The sequence below is a fragment of the Pseudorasbora parva genome, chromosome 15, assembly GCF_024679245.1.
Source record: "Pseudorasbora parva isolate DD20220531a chromosome 15, ASM2467924v1, whole genome shotgun sequence".
In the NCBI taxonomy this organism is placed as follows: domain Eukaryota; kingdom Metazoa; phylum Chordata; class Actinopteri; order Cypriniformes; family Gobionidae; genus Pseudorasbora; species Pseudorasbora parva.
Window position 1 is genome coordinate 12,065,449 of NC_090186.1, and position 19,001 is coordinate 12,084,449.

Below are 19,001 nucleotides of genomic sequence, written 5' to 3' on the forward strand. Positions count from 1 at the left end.
TCCCAGCACGGGAAGGAAGGGAATACCTGTGTAGTACTTGGACGAGCTCAGCTGGGTGAGTGTTTCTTTCCAGTCAGAGTACCAGGGAACGCTCGCTTTGACCGTGCGGTCTGAGAGGAGAAGAGACAGGCAGTCTTGTTAAAGCTCACTGACAGGAACCACAAAAGTGTAACGCATCCAAAACCAAAACACAACCCACCCCAAACCCTGCGATGTGAACAGACATTATGCCAAGACCAGTTGCTCTCTGTCTTTGCAAAAATAGTTTGTTCATTTTAAATACTGATAGTTGCAATGATTTTTTTACTATCTTACCAGAAGCTAAAACACATCATGAGAAAGATTTCATAAGAGTGATATAATGCAAATTATGATTTTAATTTTTAATGAACTATCCCTTTTATTTTCAACTTCTACAAAGTACTAAACTTTTAGACTTGTAAACTGTAGATCCAGTATCTGAATAAACAATTCTAAAATCAAATTTTCCTGAATAGCTTAGACATGTGCACGTTCCAGTGGCATTTCCCGCTGTGAGGAAAAGCAGTCTACTAAATGTAGGATAATGAAGAAGATTCAAAGATTTCTTATAAATGAATAAACCATATCATAATTTGCCTTTGAGACACATAAAACACAAACTACCGGTGCCAGTTCTAGCAGAAGCAGGAGTAGCATTTAATGAGAGTTTGCAGATTATGTAGGGAATGATCATTTTGATCAAGGAATCAGGCTTTATTTAAGTCTTTGAAACGCCGGCCCACCTGGTGTGGATGAAGGAAAGTCATTTCAGAGCTGCAGGAAGTTTTCTTTAATTAACATTTGGAATAATGTGTACTGATAAGTCATGTGCAAGTGTTATTGTTAACTAAAAGTTAATTGAAATAAGGATGACTTCAAAATAAAAAATAAAATTAAAAATATTTTAATTAAATATTGGAAATGTTGGTTTGGCAACTAATGGAATTAATATGAGGTACTAAAATTACAAATTTTCCTTGAGCTTCTGCCATACAATCATATTATAAGAATAGCATGTATAATTTTGAACTGAAAGCTTCCTTGTTAGTCAAAAAACAGCTTGTATTGTAACAAAGCCCAGCGAATGACACGTTGTGGAAAATGCCGATAACAGATAGGTTGATAAACATCAACACCTACTTCATCATTGTAACTTTGGCCATTGGAGTGTTAGTGAAATGACAAGGAGAGAAGAGCGTTACGGGATCACTGGGATAAAAATAACATTACCATCCGAAGGATCCCAATGCTAGGAATGTGGTCATTTGTTTTCAATAATGTGAATGTCCCAGTTGAGCATTATTTATTTGCATTCAGTACATTTCACTGTGGATTATTTGGTAAATAAAATGCAAATATGGCACAAGTTTCAAACAGATTATTGCGATATGAGATCGTAATGCGACAACATCTAAGTAACTGTGTTTAATCTAATGCTGGATCTGTGATTTCTGATATGTATTGATTCTTGTAGTCAGATGTTCTTTTTCCACAAGTCAGTAAATCAAACCAGTGACTAATTGGTCAACTTCAAATAGTTTCTCTTAGTAGGATTAAAATCTGGTAATTAAACTACACTGTAAAACAAATTAGGTGGTTTAACTTAAAAAATAGAAAGTAACCTGGTTGCGTTAAAATTTTGAGTTTATTGAAATTAAAAATTTGAGTTGTTGAGGAAATTGGTTTAATACAATGAACATTTTTGAGAATCGACAACCTTTATTCAAATACTATTAAAAGATTTTGTAAGCATATTAGGTAATTGTGTGTGTGTGTGTGTGTGTGTGTGTGTGTGTGTGTTAGGGTTGGGACGATACACTTAAACTCACGATACGATGCACCTCGATATGCCAGGGTTACGATACGATACGTCACGATACGATATCAATTAATTTTTTTTTCTTTCCAAATCTGTGATTTTTTTTACCAACAAAGTAATGTACTTAAACGAAAGGTAGGATTTTTCTCTTTTTTTGCATTTTGGTTCTATGTTGTTTGAAAAAAAAGGAGAATTTTTAGAAGTCCGCGACCACATCTTAAACAGGGATGCCAATAATTGTGGAGGGCACTTTAGGGCTGTCAATCGATTAAAATATTGAATCGCGATTAACTGCATGATTGTCATGAGTTAACTCGTGATTAATAGCAATTTAATCGCACCTTTTTAGCAATTGTAAATATAGCTTAAATTGATGTTTGAATTAATTTTTTAATACTCTAATCAACATAGGTATGGACAAATATGCATGCTTTATGCAAATGTACATTTATTATTAGTGAAATCATACTTATTCAATAATAATCAATACAGCATGAAGACTAGACATATCAAAGGTCATAGATATGTTTATCTAAGAAATTGTTCATGTCTCTTAAGCCTAAACTTAAAAATAATGAGTAAGTAGTGATTTCTCTCATTTTAACAATATAAAGGGAGTTTTAACACTGGCAGTTTAATTCAGAACAGGGCACAGTTCGTATGAAAAATTGTTAATGTGTACCAGTGAGCGCACCAGAACCACACCATACCTGGAGGAGGTCCATATTACACGAGTAGGAATATAGTGTGGCCCCTTTAAGAGATCCGCATTCCCTATTGAACTGCCGGTACACTGTAAAAAGTGCTACACCCTCAAAGTAGGGTCTATATATTTAAAATAGTTATACTCTAGTTTATTTTATTTGTTTTATACTAAAGAGAATCAAAATACTTCCTCTTTACTTAAAATTTATCAGTTTTTATATTACAAAATATTTTAAATAAAACCATTGCAATTTATTTGGGTAGTTATTTGTATGTGGTTATTGTGTACAGGAAATGTTATAAAAGTGAGTTTACATACACAATTTATTTGAGTTGCGTTGTCGATGTGGCAGTGTGTTCATCAAACGTAAATATTTTAAATTTTATAAGTTGGCATTATCCCTTTTTCTCTGGCGCGAGGGGACTTGCCCAGGCAGATGCAGTATCTCCCTCGGCACTTCAACTGATCATTCGATGCAGCGGATCTGAGTTTCAGGAACTGATTAACACGGTAAGTTGAACAAATTTAGCCAAATGACTGGTAATGTAAAGTCACGCGAAATCGCTTACTCCAGGGAGCTGAGGTTAGGTTTGCAAATTGTAGGCTACTGTGTAGCTAGCTATCCTGCACACATGGAAAGCTAAGATAGCTGCACCGTGCGGTCGATCGGCAGACAACAGTTAACATTAATAAGTTAATATGAAATTAATAAGTGCTGTAGTCATGCCTACTATGTGTTTTACATCATTGCCTGTTATCATCGCCACTGTAACAACATTCAGGAGGGACGTGTTTAAAAATGCAGATAGGTAGGTAATAATTCATTGCACAAATGCCCTCAGTTATATTTTTATATTGCACAGATTCAATTTCGGGATCATATGCGATCGAAACAGTTGCAATTTCAAGACAATAGTTCAATAGTTGTGCAGGCAAATAAGGGAAAGTAAAACGCAGGACTCTGAAATCAGTGATTATGTTAGTATACTTTTGCATTACTAATTCAGATGCAAAGTTTAGATTTTATAGATGTATGCTTAGTAGACTATCTGTTTTTAGAGATTTTATCCATTTTTTTAATGCTGTGTAGTCGATTATTGACAGATTTGTGGTTGAAAAACCCTACAACTTCTAACCCATAAATAAGTTGCATTTAACACTGATTTTTAACCTTATTCTAACATGCATTTTCCTGGTCTTTAGATACCCAAGCGCTTTTGTTACATGGAGTCTTCAAGCTTGAAATCCAGGTAAGAAACACTTCAAAATAGATACACGGCTATAACTCATCACACGGCTAAAGAATACAGTGCCGTATGCACTAAGTCAACAACAGTATCTTTTTCGTGCTGTGCCACAATCAGAAAAATTATGAGAAAAATTCTGGAATGTTTTCATTAAAAAGCTTAATTTCTTTTTGACTTAAGATAGAAGGACATGGACATCTTGGATGACATGGGGGTGAGTAAAATTATCAGGATTTTTTTATTTAAAAGTAGACTATTCCTTTATTAAGGGGATGACCAATCAGGTACATGCAAATACAATTGCATTGTTTTATTGTAATGGATCATTTGAACCAATGGCATTGTCATGATAGACTTCACTCTGGTCTCATGCTCTAGTCACAGTATCCATCTAGTATCCACCACTTTTACCAACAAAAATTAAATTTTGACTTTGTGTCTTATCTGTCTTCTACCTGTCTGCTATATGCATGTAATTTACAGTTTGTCTGACCAAAATCTTTATCTTTTTTTTTGTCTCCACCAATAGAGTCGTGATGAAACCGAGGTGCATATTGAGCTTGGCCCACTGAAAATGTACATGTGCCATCAACCAGACACAATTTGAATGATCATAGAAGGACAGCCCGTGGTCAGAGGTGTGCCAAACCTGTCGAAAGCATGCTGCCTCCGGTTGGACTTACCTATGCCCTTGACCTTAAGTATCCCTAAAAACTGATGTATACATTTGAGCTATATCAGTGGCTCTTTGTGGGACTGATACTTAATGTGGACTTTGGACTGTGTTCTGTTTTCTCATTACCTCTTGAGGTATATAATCAACACCGTTGTGTACAATGTGATGTTATGGCTTAAATTTACCTTTATCTAAACATTGCAGATTGGGCAGTTTGGATATTTTACTTTACTCTTCAGAACAGGTGAAAAATACACATACAGTGTTTGTTTTATATTATGGTGTACATGTGCAGCCACATTTATTGGCTGTTTTGTAGTCACTGTTAAAAGTGACACTGGTTGACATTAAATAAATATTATTGTCTTCAGTCTATCTTCCCATCTTTTTTTTTTCTTCAATTGAATGTGTAATTGTTATTAACAAAGTCTGGGCTCAATTAAGATGTTTATTCACGTGTGATTAGGTTAATTTTACTAAGAAAATACATTTCATAAAACCTAATTAAAATGAGTACAGGTTACTTGTAACAACCCACAAATAAGTTACCTGTACTAAGAAAAGTAGGTTTATCTAACTGATTAAGACTAGTATTATTAGTTAACTCAACTTGATTTTGTTGCGTTTGTATTAAGTAAAGTTACAGTGTTTATTATACTTAAAAAATGCTGCAAGTTGACTCAACTTAAAACATCCAATGCAGCCACTTGCCTCACTTTTTATGAGTTATATATAGGTAGTACTTTTTACAGTGTATTTTGCGTGTGCGCGCCGAACTGGGCCGTGATTCACGTGGACAGTGTGAAGAACACGGACGACTCGGGAGCGCACTTGTTCAGGAAAGTAACCTGTGCATTAGTTTTAGCCGATTGTAATGTATTTAGCTCAAAAAAACACGTGTACTGTAAGCGTGGTGATGGTGTTAATGATTTACCTCAGACATGAGCGAGAGTGAGCTGCAGTGCATCGCGCTCAGACTGCAGAGAATGTGCTCAGTGAAAAAACGCCCTTTTCTTTCTGGAGTCTAATAAAAGTTAAACAGAAAATATGGTAGCTTATGTAGGCAATAACTGCATTTTTGGTTTAGAATATTAATGCTAATGTCAACCCTTTTCTTTCCCTATTAATGTTTGCTGCTGCATCCTTTGCGTCTGACTGCTCTCACTTTTTCCAACTATGGGCTATGCCTCAGATCAAACAGAAAATGCGCGCTGCGTTTTGTTATGTCTACCCCACACACACACACATAATACACTAAATTATTTATATACAACGCAAATCATGCAGCAGTGCCATCTATCTTTATTTCGCGATCCATTTTTTTTGACCTTGATGCGTTTCGTCACGTTTTGTATCGCGATATTTTATCAAACGATATTTCGTCCCATCCCTAGTGTGTGTGTGACGACGCCGTGAAACTTGAGCTATTTTGTATGATTTATCAAATTCTTTTACGCGGTTTAGATAAATAATATTTTGAGATTCTATTTATTAACTCAAATTTTTAATTCCAATTAAGTCAAAATTAAGGCAACCAAGTAACTTATTTTTAAAATATTTTTTTTTGCAGTGTATGAATCAATTATTTATAGAAAGCGATCAAAGAACACCCGTTGCAATCGCTGGAGTGGTCAATCAAACAGCGCAAGTTTATCAGTGACTTTCCCCAAAACTCCCCTTATAATCAACAAATATCTAAGGGTGTACTCAGACTAGGCACTATGAACCGTGCCCGAGCACATTTGACCCCCAAATCCCAGTTTGTCAAGTGCCAGAGTACGGAACAGCTGTGCGCTTCTGTCATCATTACGATAGCAAACACCAAACTATTACTACTTAAATACAGTTTTCGCTTAAATCAATTATATTAAGGTTTATGACGGCCCCTGTTCTCACCTTATTAATGAACATGAATTGTAGTTTGTGAGTAAAACTGCAAATTCCTCCATCAAAGTCAGCTGCCTTCTTAATAATCTTCTGATACGTGCAGTGCAATCAAGTGAAAATTGCTGCACAAATTATAAATCTATTAGGCAGTCTATTAGCGAAAGTGCTCTTCTTGTCTTTTTCAACAAGAACAAAAGTAGCATCGTAAACAACGTAAAGCATGCTTCGGCCCGGAACATTAAGTGCAATGTGAGTGCAGGCCAGCGGCAGGGGGGTGGGGGGCAAACGTGCTAGGGCACGGTACAACGCAACCGTACCTACATTGTAAAAAATTACTTCAAAAATAAGTTACCTGGTTGCCTTAAAATGGAGTCAACTGAAATTAAAAATTGAAGTTAATACAATGAATATTTTTGAGAATCAACAACCTTTATTCAAATATTATTGAAAGATTTTGTAAGAATATTGGGTAAGTGTGTGTTTTATTTGTGATGACAATGAAACATGCCAAATTGTGCTATTTTCATGATTTATCAAAACATTTTATGTGGTTCAGATACAATATTTTGAGTTTCTATTTATTAAACCAATTTCCTTCATTGTATCAACTCAAATATTTAATTCCAATAAACTCAAAATTAAGACAACCAGGTTACTTTTTTTTTTAAAGTTAAACCAACAAAATAATGTAGTGTAGTGCGAGTGCACCCTTATTTACATTGTGTTTGAACTGTTAGTTATGATGACAGCATTCGCTCATGTGCAGAAATCGAGTAGCTATGATGAGAACACTGCATTCATGTGCACAACATGTCTTTGATTGGCTACAATGCTCATCACTGCAACTTTTCATGCCAAGATCTAAATATAATGCTATAATCAACACTTTTCACGATTAGTTAACCTTGAGAGCTGTAATGGTAAAAACGTGCAAAAAGTTATATATGCAAAGATGTTAGCCAATCGCAACAGTGGGCATTTACACTGAAGTCTCACCGCAGACACGCCTCTTAAAACAGGGTGTTCAGATCAGAGGGCAGGAAAAATGCCTTTCATTTTTAAATTATGAAGAAAAAAAAATGTTTTAATCATACTAGCATTATAAGTGCAACACAACATTATAAAACAATAAAACAATGCAGTTCATGAACCCTTTAAGTCCATAGTCACTTTTGATATCACGTTGACTTGTAGAGCATAGCTTTATGGGACCTTAACTTTGTTGCCAAACCAAACAGCTGTGAAATTTACATATACAAGTACACTAATGCTGTATGTTGCATCTCGACTCTACTGTCATAATCAGGTGCAGTCAGGACCCAGACAATAATATGCATTCATCTACGTTCATTCTAGAGTTGTCAAAAGCTGACAATATCAGCATTTCCCTCTAGCATTTTGAGCGCTGTTGAACGGATTCTTAAACACCTCTGATTGGCCATTGTATTCACACGCTCAACATATATGTCTGTAATTGGGTACAATGATCAACGCTCTTTTTCGAGTGGTTCAATGACGCTCTTCACCGAGCGATTAGACAGATACACATGGGAGCGTTTAAAAGCAGGCGTCTATCAGCGGATATACATTGGATCCTCTTAATAGACCTTCCTTTCAAATGCTCCCATGTGTATTCGTGTAAACACTCTGTAAAGAGCGAGCGTCAACGAAGGACCCAGTGAAGAGTGTTGATCACTGAAGCTAATCACAGATATATATGTTGAGCGTGTGAACACAATGGCCAATCAGAGACCTATATGTTGAGCATGTGAACACAATGGCCAATCAGAAATGTTTAAGAATCCGAGGGAAATCTTGGTATAGTTTCTTTCAGTATGTTTATTCTTTAGACAACTCAAGTTCATTCAGTTGAAAGGAGGATGCGGCTGGTGTAGTTTGGTGTTAGAGTCAGGGAAGAGGTTTGCAGGGCTTTAGGCCCACCCAAGTGATTGGTGTAGCAGAGGAGCTATGTGGGGAGGACAGGTTCTATTGGCAGCCTATGATCTGAGAGGGAACCAAAAACATCACACTCATTGTTCAAAGGGTTAACAGCACAGCACAGCACACGTGTGTGAGACCTGTCATACACACTCTGGAGGAAAGCGTGTATGAGGGTCAGAGCTCTTACCAAGAATTCATCCACAAGTGAAGTGTTGGGGGGGATGGGGGAGAGAATTTGAAAAACGAAAAACAAGATCAGAAACAATAAATCATAAATGAGTAATGCAAACCAAACCCTTTAATTTCATGGACAATTACAACACTGGATTCTCACTCTTTTTCTCAAGGGCTCTGCTGCCCTCATCAGGTGCTGATATGAGAGGATACTATGAAACTAGCCCCATTCAAAAAAAAGAAAGTTGATATTATGAGACTGCTCATAATATGCATATTCCTTTCATTAAATGTTGCAGATATACTGTATGTATATGTATGTATATATATATATATATATATATATATATATATATATATATATATATATATATATATATATATATATATATATATATATATATACTAAATTATTTACATTCTTGAAAAGTCTACCGTTACTTTGGCAATTATCATGAGGACCATTATTTTGTTCAGCATTTTTATTTGTGTATTCAGCAACGAAAACTGTGTGAGACTAGTCGACTAGTCTTAAGAAATCAATGTAAAGTGGTCTCTTAAATGTTTCCAGAGCTGTATACTGTTATGGAAACACTTTACAATAAGGTTTATTAGCTAACATCAGTTAACTACATTACTTAACATGAACTAATAATGAACTGCACTTATAAAGCATTTATTTATCTTGTTTCATGTTAATTTCAACATTTATCTTATTATATTTGTTTATTGTTAATTTAAACATTTAATGTTAATTTCAACATAACCCATTATTAAAATCTTGTTAACATTAGTTGACAAGTAATGCACTGTGAACTAACATGAGCAAACCATGAATAGCTGTATTTTTATTAACTAACATTAAAAAAGATAAACTATGCTGAACAGAGGTGTTGTTCATGGTTAGTTCATATTAACTAATGTATATGTTATGTATATTGTGATATAAATGTTTGCTCATTGACTTCTTGGTGGCTACATATTTCATAAAAATGGAGATTCTGCAAGGGCTATGTAAAGTAGATTTGTAAATATGTTGCATTTGAAAACAATCTATCGGTTCCTGTTTCACTTTAGGCCATTCTACTTTCCTCCTTTAAAAATGTGGCAGTAATATAATCAGGTTCTCTACGGATTTCCCCACCATGATGTTGTGAACAGAAAACTCTTCACAAGCACTTACCGCTTATGTTGAGGTCGTAGTCTCCAGCCGAGATGACAATGGCAGGCGACCCTTCAGGAGGCTGGCAGACAGAAACTGCCTGGCTGAGGACCCTTTGCAGCTCTGGGGTTTGTGGAGGACGTGTGTTGATCCCAGTCACGCTGATCCGGAGACCCTTCACCACAACCACCTGGTTGTTGGGATCACGTAGATGACCTACAGTTCAGTATCGGGGTCAAAAAAAAGGAAGAAGGGAGAAAAGGAGGAAGTCTGTCAGTTGAAATACCAAAATACATAATGGTACAGCTGATTTTCTTCTTACTGAAGCTTTTATCCTAGCCATCTTACAGTGTCAAACAGATGCAAAAATTGGTTATGGACCACAAGTTCTTTATCAAAAAAATTATTTTAATAAGTAATTTCGTCCACACAGAGGACTGAGCAGCACATTACTTTTTATATATATATATATATATTTTTGAAGCCTCGTGAATTTATCTGATTAAAATACAGTAAAACAGTAATATAGTTAAATATTATTTTAAAATAACTTTTCTATTGTAATATATTCTAAAATATAACATTTCTGTGATTACTCCAGTATTCAGTGCTACATGATCATCCAGAAAGCATTCTAATATGCTGAATTGTTGCGCAGGGAAATAAAATTAAATGTTGAAGCCATTTTCATATGTATTATTTTAATATAAATACATACACATGAAATGCAATCACATGGAAAAGAATCTGATTTTTTTTGTTGATTCACATGGAAAATTTGAAAGAAATTGTATTTATTTCCTTTTTTTTAGATCTTTGGAATTTTGTATTACTAATATTGCTGATATTTCTGCTAAGGTACAGCTCTGAAAATGTACTTTTCTATTCTTTGTAGATACTTTTGTAATGACATTTTAATAAAATCAGTACATTACTAATTTTATTAATAATTTGCAGTGGAACATTTAAAAGGAAGTACTTAGGATTTATTATTTCTTTATTTTACAGCGCATTATGGCTGCCAACATAAAACAAATTGTCAAGGTTTAGGAATGGCACAAGACAGCTGGGTTTCCACTAAGCTTATGACATCTGCCCACCTCTAGATTTCAACTTATCCCTCTTCATACACCCTTCCCTGTTCAAATATGTCGCCACCCCTTGACGTTCACACCCTCTTCTGAACACTTTCCCATAATGCGCCTGGGTTTCCCCACTCCACACTTCACATGATAAGCATAACACAACGAATAAAGATGAGACTTTGCTCCTCTGCTGCCAAGTGACAAGGCATTCCCGTACAAATCCAATCACATCACCGAGGGGCAAACACACATATACACAGAAAGCACTGTGTTCATTTGCGTCAACCTAACGGTCTTAACATCATTTCTAGGAATTCCTTTCACACTGCAACAAATGAATGTGAGAAATTGTTCTTAGTATCTGAAAGAGTTCTCTGATAAGAATACATAGACAATGAGTGAAACAGAGCAATGATGACTGACTATGAGTTACTGTACAAGTAAATTTGCCATATTTCCCCACAATAGCTAATTTTACTAGCCTAGAAATCTAGACGCACCCTAGCGGCAGCAAATCTAATCTGCCCGCGAGTATCGTCTAGCAACTCTCAATACCCTTCTGAGCTGTAATCGCCCAACTCTTGCCGGGCCAATCACATCGTGTATAGAGTCAGTGGGCGGGCCATAATGTTGCGAGTTGCATTTGCACTCTTCTAGTAAACACAGAAACTGGCGGTCTTTCGAATCAGCTTTGACCGCGACTCTGGAAGACTTGGAGTTAAGCTTTTCTCTGAGAAAAGAACAAAGAACGGCAATGAAGTCATTCTTAAAAAGGGAAGATGTGTTCAGAGTTTTGCCGACCGGATACGGCGACTGTTTAATCTATCAACAAGCTCTGTTTCGCCTTCTCTGGTTGGTTGTAGCGCTATCCTATCGCGTGCAGAGGGAGTTTGAAAGACAACCGTTTATCCCGCCCCTCAGATTGAGCCCTGTCTATGGTGAGTTTCCAGACCAAACATCTTGATGTGGATCTGGCTTCTCAGGCTAACATTTTACCTGAATGGCCGATAATCCCTCAGACAGGGATTTAAAAGATGCTCCATTAACAAAAAAAGAAACCACAAAAAAACATTTTCACTGTTCCAGGGTAAAACATTTTTTTTAAATACTGGTAACCAACTAGTAATGCTATTCCAATCATTTTTTATCAAATCAAAGAATTAGTTGCAGTAAACTTTCAGATTTACACCCTCCCGGACTGGTGATGTAGTTTATTTTGTCCTAATCGGGATAACATTTGAAAGGAGGCCAAAGAACACAAATCTATTCAGCACATTTTGATTTGAATACCTGAGCTATAGGAATATTTCTTGTGGTAAGAAACAATTAAAATTTTTGAACTATTTAAAATAGCATTTGTTCTCACATGTACCCTACCTTTCAATAAAAAAAGAAAACAAACAGGCCTATTTTCATTCATCAATGATGTATTCATTTGATCAGTATATTACAGTTAAGACATGTATTAAGTTACAAAAAACTTTAACAACTATAATTATTTAAACAAATAATATTTAACCTTCTATTCATCAATGAATCCTGGAAAGAAAAGGTGCATGGTTGAAATAAAAAATGTGTCACTTCTATTTTCAACACTGATAATATTAACTCTTTATTGAGCAAATCAGCATATTTGAATAATTTCTGAAGAATAACTTGACAAAAAAAGAAATCTTCCAAACCCCAAACTTTAAAGCGGTGGCAGATTATAAACTTTAGTTAGCATGTCATATTGATGTTTGAGCATAAACAACATCTGAAAAGTTACGACGCTCAAAGTAAAAAAAGGGAGACATTTTATTTAAAAAAAAAAAAAAAAATGCTTTTTAAGGACTACACCAAATAATCCTGTATTCGCAAAAAAAGCTTGTCCTCAAAGATATGTTAGCAGTTCCCACTTTAAAAGCAGAAGCTGTTTATGGGTCACAACCTGTAAGTATGTTTTATTCTTTGTTGATGTGTTTTCCATGAATAGTTTCTATTATTTATTATGCGGTAGCCATGATGTAAACAAAGGCGAATGCTGTTTGGCTCCGCTAGCCAGTTACCTAACTGCTAATTCAAATGTATCCCACAAACACTTACAAGTTTCTTTTTAATCCCACTAGCGAGTAGCAAACTTCGAATGTTTGGTGTTTAATTGATCGGTGTACAAAGAAGTGTACAACTTAAACTAAGGCGGTTAGCAAATCACAACACACTGGGCCAGCTAACCGATCTGAGCCCATTGCGTATTTTGAGGGAGGGGCTTCATAGAACCAGGAACTCAACAGAACGTTTTTACTAGAAGAGACACAGTAGTGTAGAATAAAGCTAAAATATGTATTACAAAAAAACAAAACCTTTTAACGAAGCAAGCATGAACCCATGTTAGACTGCACCTCATAAACACAATCAAGCCTTTGAAAAAAGCTGATCAACCACCCCTAGGGCTGTCCCGATCCGATCAGAAGTGCTCTGTTTGTTAACAGAGTTGTTGAATGTTAAAATAAGGTGAATAAAATAAAAAATAAGGAACATCCTGGATCTTTTTTTCGCTCTTCTTTAATCTTTTTTATGTATTATAGAAGTATCGGCTCGGGACTTGGTATCGGCAGATACTCAAAATCAAATGACTTGGACTCGAGGGCAAAAAAACCTGATCGGGACATCCCTACTTTCAACTATACACCGATTAGGCATAACATTTGACCATTGACAGGTTAAGGGAATAAAACTCTCTCTTCATCACAGCATTTGTTAGTGGGTGGGAGATATTAGGCAGCAAGTGAACATTATGCCTCAAAGTTGATGTGTTAGAAGCAGGAAAAATTGGCAAGCATAAGGATTTCACTGAGTTTGACGAGGGCCAAAATGTGACTGCTAGACGACTGGTTCCGAGCATCTCGTGGGGTGTTCCCGATGTACAGTGGTCCAAGGAAAGGCTCATTGACGCACGTGGGGAGCGATCAAAGAGACGAGTTACTGTAGCTCAAATAGCAAATTGCTTTAGAAGTTAATGCTTGTTCTGAAAGTAAGGTGTCAGAACACACAGAGCATCGCATTTTGTTGCGTATGGGGCTGCATCAGGGTGCCTACCGCCGAAAGCACCAACAGTGGGCAAATGAGCATCAAATGGACCACAAAGCAATGGAAGAAGGTGGCCTGGTCTGATGAATCACGTTTTCTTTTATATCACGTGGATGGCCAGGTACTTGTGCGTTGCTTACCCGGGGAACACATGGCACCAGGACGCACTATATGAAGAAGGTAAGCCGGCTGAGGCAGTGTGATCATTTGGCCTTGTTCTGCTGGGAAACCTTGGGTCCTGCCATCCATCTGAATGTTACTTTTACGCACATACACATAACTAAGCATTGTTGCAGACCATTGTTGCAGGTATTCTGTGGTGGCTGTGGCCTCTTTCAGCAGGATAATGTGCCCTGCCACAAAGCAAAAATGGTTCAGGAATGGTTTGAGGAGCACATCAATGAGTTTGAAGTGTTGACTTGGCCTCCAAATTCCCCAGATCGCAATCCAATCGAGCATCTGTGGGATGTGCTGAACAAATAAGTCCGATCCATTGAGGCCCCACCTCAGGACTTAAAGAAACTGCTGCTAACATTTGGTATCCAGATACCACAGCACACCTTCATAGGTCTGATGGTCCATGCCTCTTTTAGCAGCAAAAGAGGGACCAACACAATATTAGGATTATATCAGTCTTGTAATTTAATGGCAACATTGCTATCACAGACTAGTATCTCACTATTGCTGTCTTTATAAGTAGCTATCTGATCTGATTGCTTGCTTCTTTAGGATTATTCCATATACTTTACTAGAGGTTTACCAAAGGTGATTAACAGCACAGACCTTTAGTGCAGCCAGTCCAGTAGCCTTTATTTCAGTGGTAATCTTACCCTCACCAAAAGAGGAATCTGATCTGTGCAGTGTCAGTCTGAGTCTCTGGTCGCTAAACGCTCAGGTGAGCAGAAATCAGGTCAGATTTCAAAAACAGCGAGATCAAATTCAGATGAATCCGGTTGTAACCCTTGCTGTCATGATTGGACTGAGGCTCAAAGCTGGATTAGGATCCAGGCCAGAGGAGCCTTATGCTATCAAGGGCATCCAAAGCCTTGTGAATCAAAACTTACAGGAAACACTAAAGGACACCTAGTGGAGGGGTTTCCCATACTTTTTTGTCAGCTGAACCCCTTAGATGCAAAATGTTTACTTAAAGTACCCTCTGAGATTGCAACATGAGCAAATGCTATTTTTTCTATATATCCTAATCATTTGTTAACATGTAATCATTACTTCAATGAGCTCATTGTTTCTGCCCTAAATTAATATTTCATTTAAATTAATACATTGTTAGCTGTGATCTGATGTAACTGTGATCTGCATATGTACATTTCTGAAAAGCATAACTTGGACAAAGTCACATCACTGTAAATATACATGCATTTTCTGTAAAGCGGATTTTCAAGTATTTTGAAAAGTGCTATAAATGTAAATTGACATTTCAATAATTTAACAACATTTAATTGTATCTATTCATTTTTATTTATATTCATATTAATATAAATAAAAATAAACAGTATTTGTATTACGTATTAAGTGTTTGTAAGCATCTATTGACAGAAATGCAATATAATATAAATAACTATGTTTTCAGTGGTAAAAACCTTAATGTACCGTTATCTTTTTACCTTATTACCTTAGAATGAGTCATTTCAATTAGGGCTGTGTAAAAAAAAAAAAATATATATATATATATATATATATATATATATATATATATATATATATATATATATATATATATATATATATTAGGGCTGTAACGATATGCGATATGAAATCGAAATCGCAATACGCAGGTCCACGAACCTGTATCGCGATCTGAGAAGGCAGAATCGCGACACACCCCTTCCAACTCCCAGAATTATCCTTCCTGTCCAGGTCCAACTTTTAAAGTCAGCAGTATGGCAACATTTCAGTTACCCGGTGGAGAACAAGGATGGCAATCGTGTAGTTGACAAGACCCACACAATTTGCCGTAAATGTTTCAAGAAGCTTCCCCAACCGGCTGGCAAAGTGGTGTGAGCGTGGCGTTTCTGTTGCGTGTCATCCGCGGGGCGGCTGCGTGGCGTTTTCTCTTTCTTTGCACACCAGAAGCGTGTCTGACGCGGCGCTTCTGTTGGTATTGATGTACAGGAGGCCCTATACTTCATGTTAAATATATTGGTATATTGCCTATTGGTACCGCAAAGAAAACGTCGGCAGTAGCCTATTGACCATACAGATATATGGTATTGACGGCAAAATAGGCTACAGAATACTGTACAGAATAAAACTGTTTTGTCCCCCCCATATCGAGGTTTGTATCGTACCGTGGGTCAAAAATCGTGATACGAACCGAATCGTGGGTTTGGTGTATCGTTACAGCCCTAATATATATATATATATATATATATATATATATATATATATATATATATATATATATATTTATATATATATATATTTTTTTTTTTTTTTTTTTTTTTTTTTTTTTTTTTTTTTTCGATTTTAATCAGTTCTCATTTTTATGAACCGATATTGATTCTTAAATCCCATTAATCAATTAGCCATCCTGTTTTCAGCTGATGAATGAACGGGACATTATAGCGCTCCTCCCATCCAATAAATTGCAATAAGCTTTGTTACTATTGATATGAAACAAAGTCTCAGATTTCGATTTCCTTCTCAACTCTTAACGTTCACTTAAGACATTCTGTTTACTGGGATACTTGCAGAGACTTATTTTGACATAATTTTGTGTCCGTTCGAGCGCATGAAGATGTGAAAGAGGAATTCCCTGTTTCCGCAATGTCTGAATCTAGCATTTCTGCATGTGCCCACCTCTTTATGTGGCGCCAGCGAACTGTGGAGCCTGGTCTGCGTGGATCACGGATCAACTATTGACTTGTTTAACCCCTAGCAGAGATGAATCACGCTAAGGCATATCATCATTTCAGCCACATCATGACCAGCGCAGCCACAGGAACTCAAGCCGCATAAAGCTTAAAATTTCTTAACACACAGCGTTTGGCAAAAGGGCCCCAGGCCCCTCAGCATACAGCGCAAGAGAGGTCCCGGAAAACTATAATTTTATCAACCAAAACATGACCTTTTCACTTAAAGCATTAGTTTACACAAATATGAAAATTATGTCATTAATTACTCGTTACATGTCGTTCCAAACCCATAAGAACTTCGTTCATCTTCGGAACACGAATTAAGATATTTTTGATTCATTAAAAAACAAAGAAAGGTAGTAAAGTGATTGTAAAAATAGTCCATGTGCCTATATAACGTGCAGAGAATAATTATTTGCGCAAAAAAACCCCAAAAAGAACAACTTTATTCAACAAACTTTTCTCATCTGTGTAAGTCTCCTGCGTAGTTTACGTTGGCCAGCTCCTGTCAGCATCGCACACGTTGTCATGGTGACTCAAGTGAACGGTGTCGGCCAATTGTAAGCCAGCGTTCTGACATAGCGCTTTACTGTGTTTATTACATTAACAGCATAGAGATTATTGAATAAAGTTGTTATTTTTATGTTTTTTGCACATTTTTTTTCCTTGTAGCTTCATAAAAATAAGGTTGAACCACTGTGGTTATAGTTATACAGATTATTTTAACAGCTTCTTTACAACCTTTCTTGAAAGTCGTAATTAAATTGCTGTCTATGGAGGGGACAGAGAGCACTCCAACTTCATCAAAAACATCTTCATTTGTGTTCAGAAGATGAACGAAGGTCTTATGGTTTTGGAACAACATGGAGGTGTGTAATTAATGAGAGAATTTAAATTTTGGGGTGAACTAACCCTTTAAAGAAAGAGGTGTACCACTATGCCTGGCAGTGGCTGGGGCCCTCCAATGACGTCTGCCCAGGGGCCTCACTGGACAAAGACCAGTCCCTAAACATCTAATGAGCTGCCAACCTAGACAGCATTTCTGGAATGTCTCTCAAAACCTAGAGACCCACTTATTTGAACAGCATTTTGAGGGCGTGTGACTAAAAACCCAGGGAGCTGTCCACCTAAACAGGATTTTTGGGCGTGTGTCTCAAAACCTACTGAGCTTCCTGCCTAGACATCATTTCACTGTGTTCAAATCCTAGTATGCTGCCTTCCAAGAGAGCACTTTAACCATGCCTTTCACTGAGCTTCCTCTACCAAGGAATAAGTTTTAATGACACCATAGTCAGTTTTAGCCAATGTAAAGGCAGACAGCTTACTAGGTTTTGTGAAGGTGTAGTATGTGTGTACGTATAACATCCGTCATCTCGAGTAATAATCAGTTGTGATGTGTGATCCGCGGTTGTCTGATCAGCTGGGTGCTTACCCTCGGACGTCAGGCGACAGAAAGGCCGCAGCAGTTCGGGGAAACTCAGGTTGTTTTTGCGGGTCACTCTCTCCGCATCCTCGCTGCACAGGACGGCCACCATCGGCACGAACGAGTCCTGGATGAACTCCTGCACTGACTGCACGCACTGAGCCATGAGCGCGCGCCTCGTCTCTTCACCGAGCTCACGGATCTGCTGTTGACTTGAAAACAAATACCTCCTTTACTGACAGCCAACGGCAGACATGTTGAAATCTACTGCTGCCTGCTGATCGATTTTGCCCAAGAAGCTTAGCGGCGGTCAGGTGATTTTACTTCCGCAATAAAATAAAAGCTCTACTTTTTCCATAATAAAAGCCCCGTTGCCCGTAAATAACCTTTTACTTTCATATGCGACAAAGACAGACTGACAGATGATACATAATAAAGGTGTTGTGTTGAATCAACACAAAATTGGTGTCAAAAAGTAAACACTTCCGCGGCGTTCCGCCACAGAATAAAAAATAAAAAGGTAATTGTTAACTTACTTTATATCTCACAATTCAGACTTTTTTTCTCTCAGAATTGCGATTTATAAACGTGGAACGTCAACAAGTAAAGTCAAAATTACAAGTGTAAAGTTCTCCCTGTTGAAAAAAAAACAGCATGCTGATTAGGTATGTTTTGAAGCATGGCAGCTGGTTTGAGCTGGTTTATGCTGGTTTTTAGCTGGTCATGAGCTGGTTTGGTCATGAGCTGGTTTAAACAGGTCCTGTGCAGGTTATAGCTGGTTTGTTTCTGCCACAGCTGTTGAAAAAGTCAGCATTTGCTGGCAAAATCAGCATATGTTTTGAAGCATGCAGCTGATTTGAGCTGGTTTATGCTGGTCCTGTGCTGGAGCTAGTTTCTTAGGACCGTGCACTTGACCAC

The 19,001-nt window shown here is 37.0% G+C and overlaps 1 protein-coding gene and 1 long non-coding RNA gene across 6 annotated transcripts in view; one reads left to right on the forward strand and one right to left on the reverse strand.

Annotated features, from left to right (window-relative positions):
- trappc8 (trafficking protein particle complex subunit 8) overlaps positions 1-18,390 on the reverse strand; it is a 78,503-nt gene extending 60,113 nt beyond the window's left edge. Inside the window, exons 1-3 of one of the 5 annotated variants that reach the window (XM_067417118.1) lie at positions 18,093-18,390; positions 9,655-9,849; positions 27-95 (exon numbers count right to left, since the gene is read on the reverse strand). In XM_067417118.1, the coding sequence (XP_067273219.1) occupies positions 27-95; positions 9,655-9,849; positions 18,093-18,249 (421 nt within the window). In that variant the 5' untranslated portion in view covers positions 18,250-18,390. Of the gene's footprint in view, positions 1-26; positions 111-8,484; positions 8,613-9,654; positions 9,850-18,092 lie in introns of those variants that run through there. The other 4 variants (XM_067417117.1, XM_067417119.1, XM_067417120.1 and 1 more) reach the window with 4 other exon arrangements.
- LOC137041152 (uncharacterized) lies at positions 2,712-4,674 on the forward strand. Its single transcript, XR_010898051.1, has 3 exons — positions 2,712-3,796; positions 3,974-4,007; positions 4,323-4,674. It is a non-coding gene; the product is annotated as an uncharacterized lncRNA (long non-coding RNA).
- Positions 18,391-19,001: the final 611 nt, after the last annotated feature.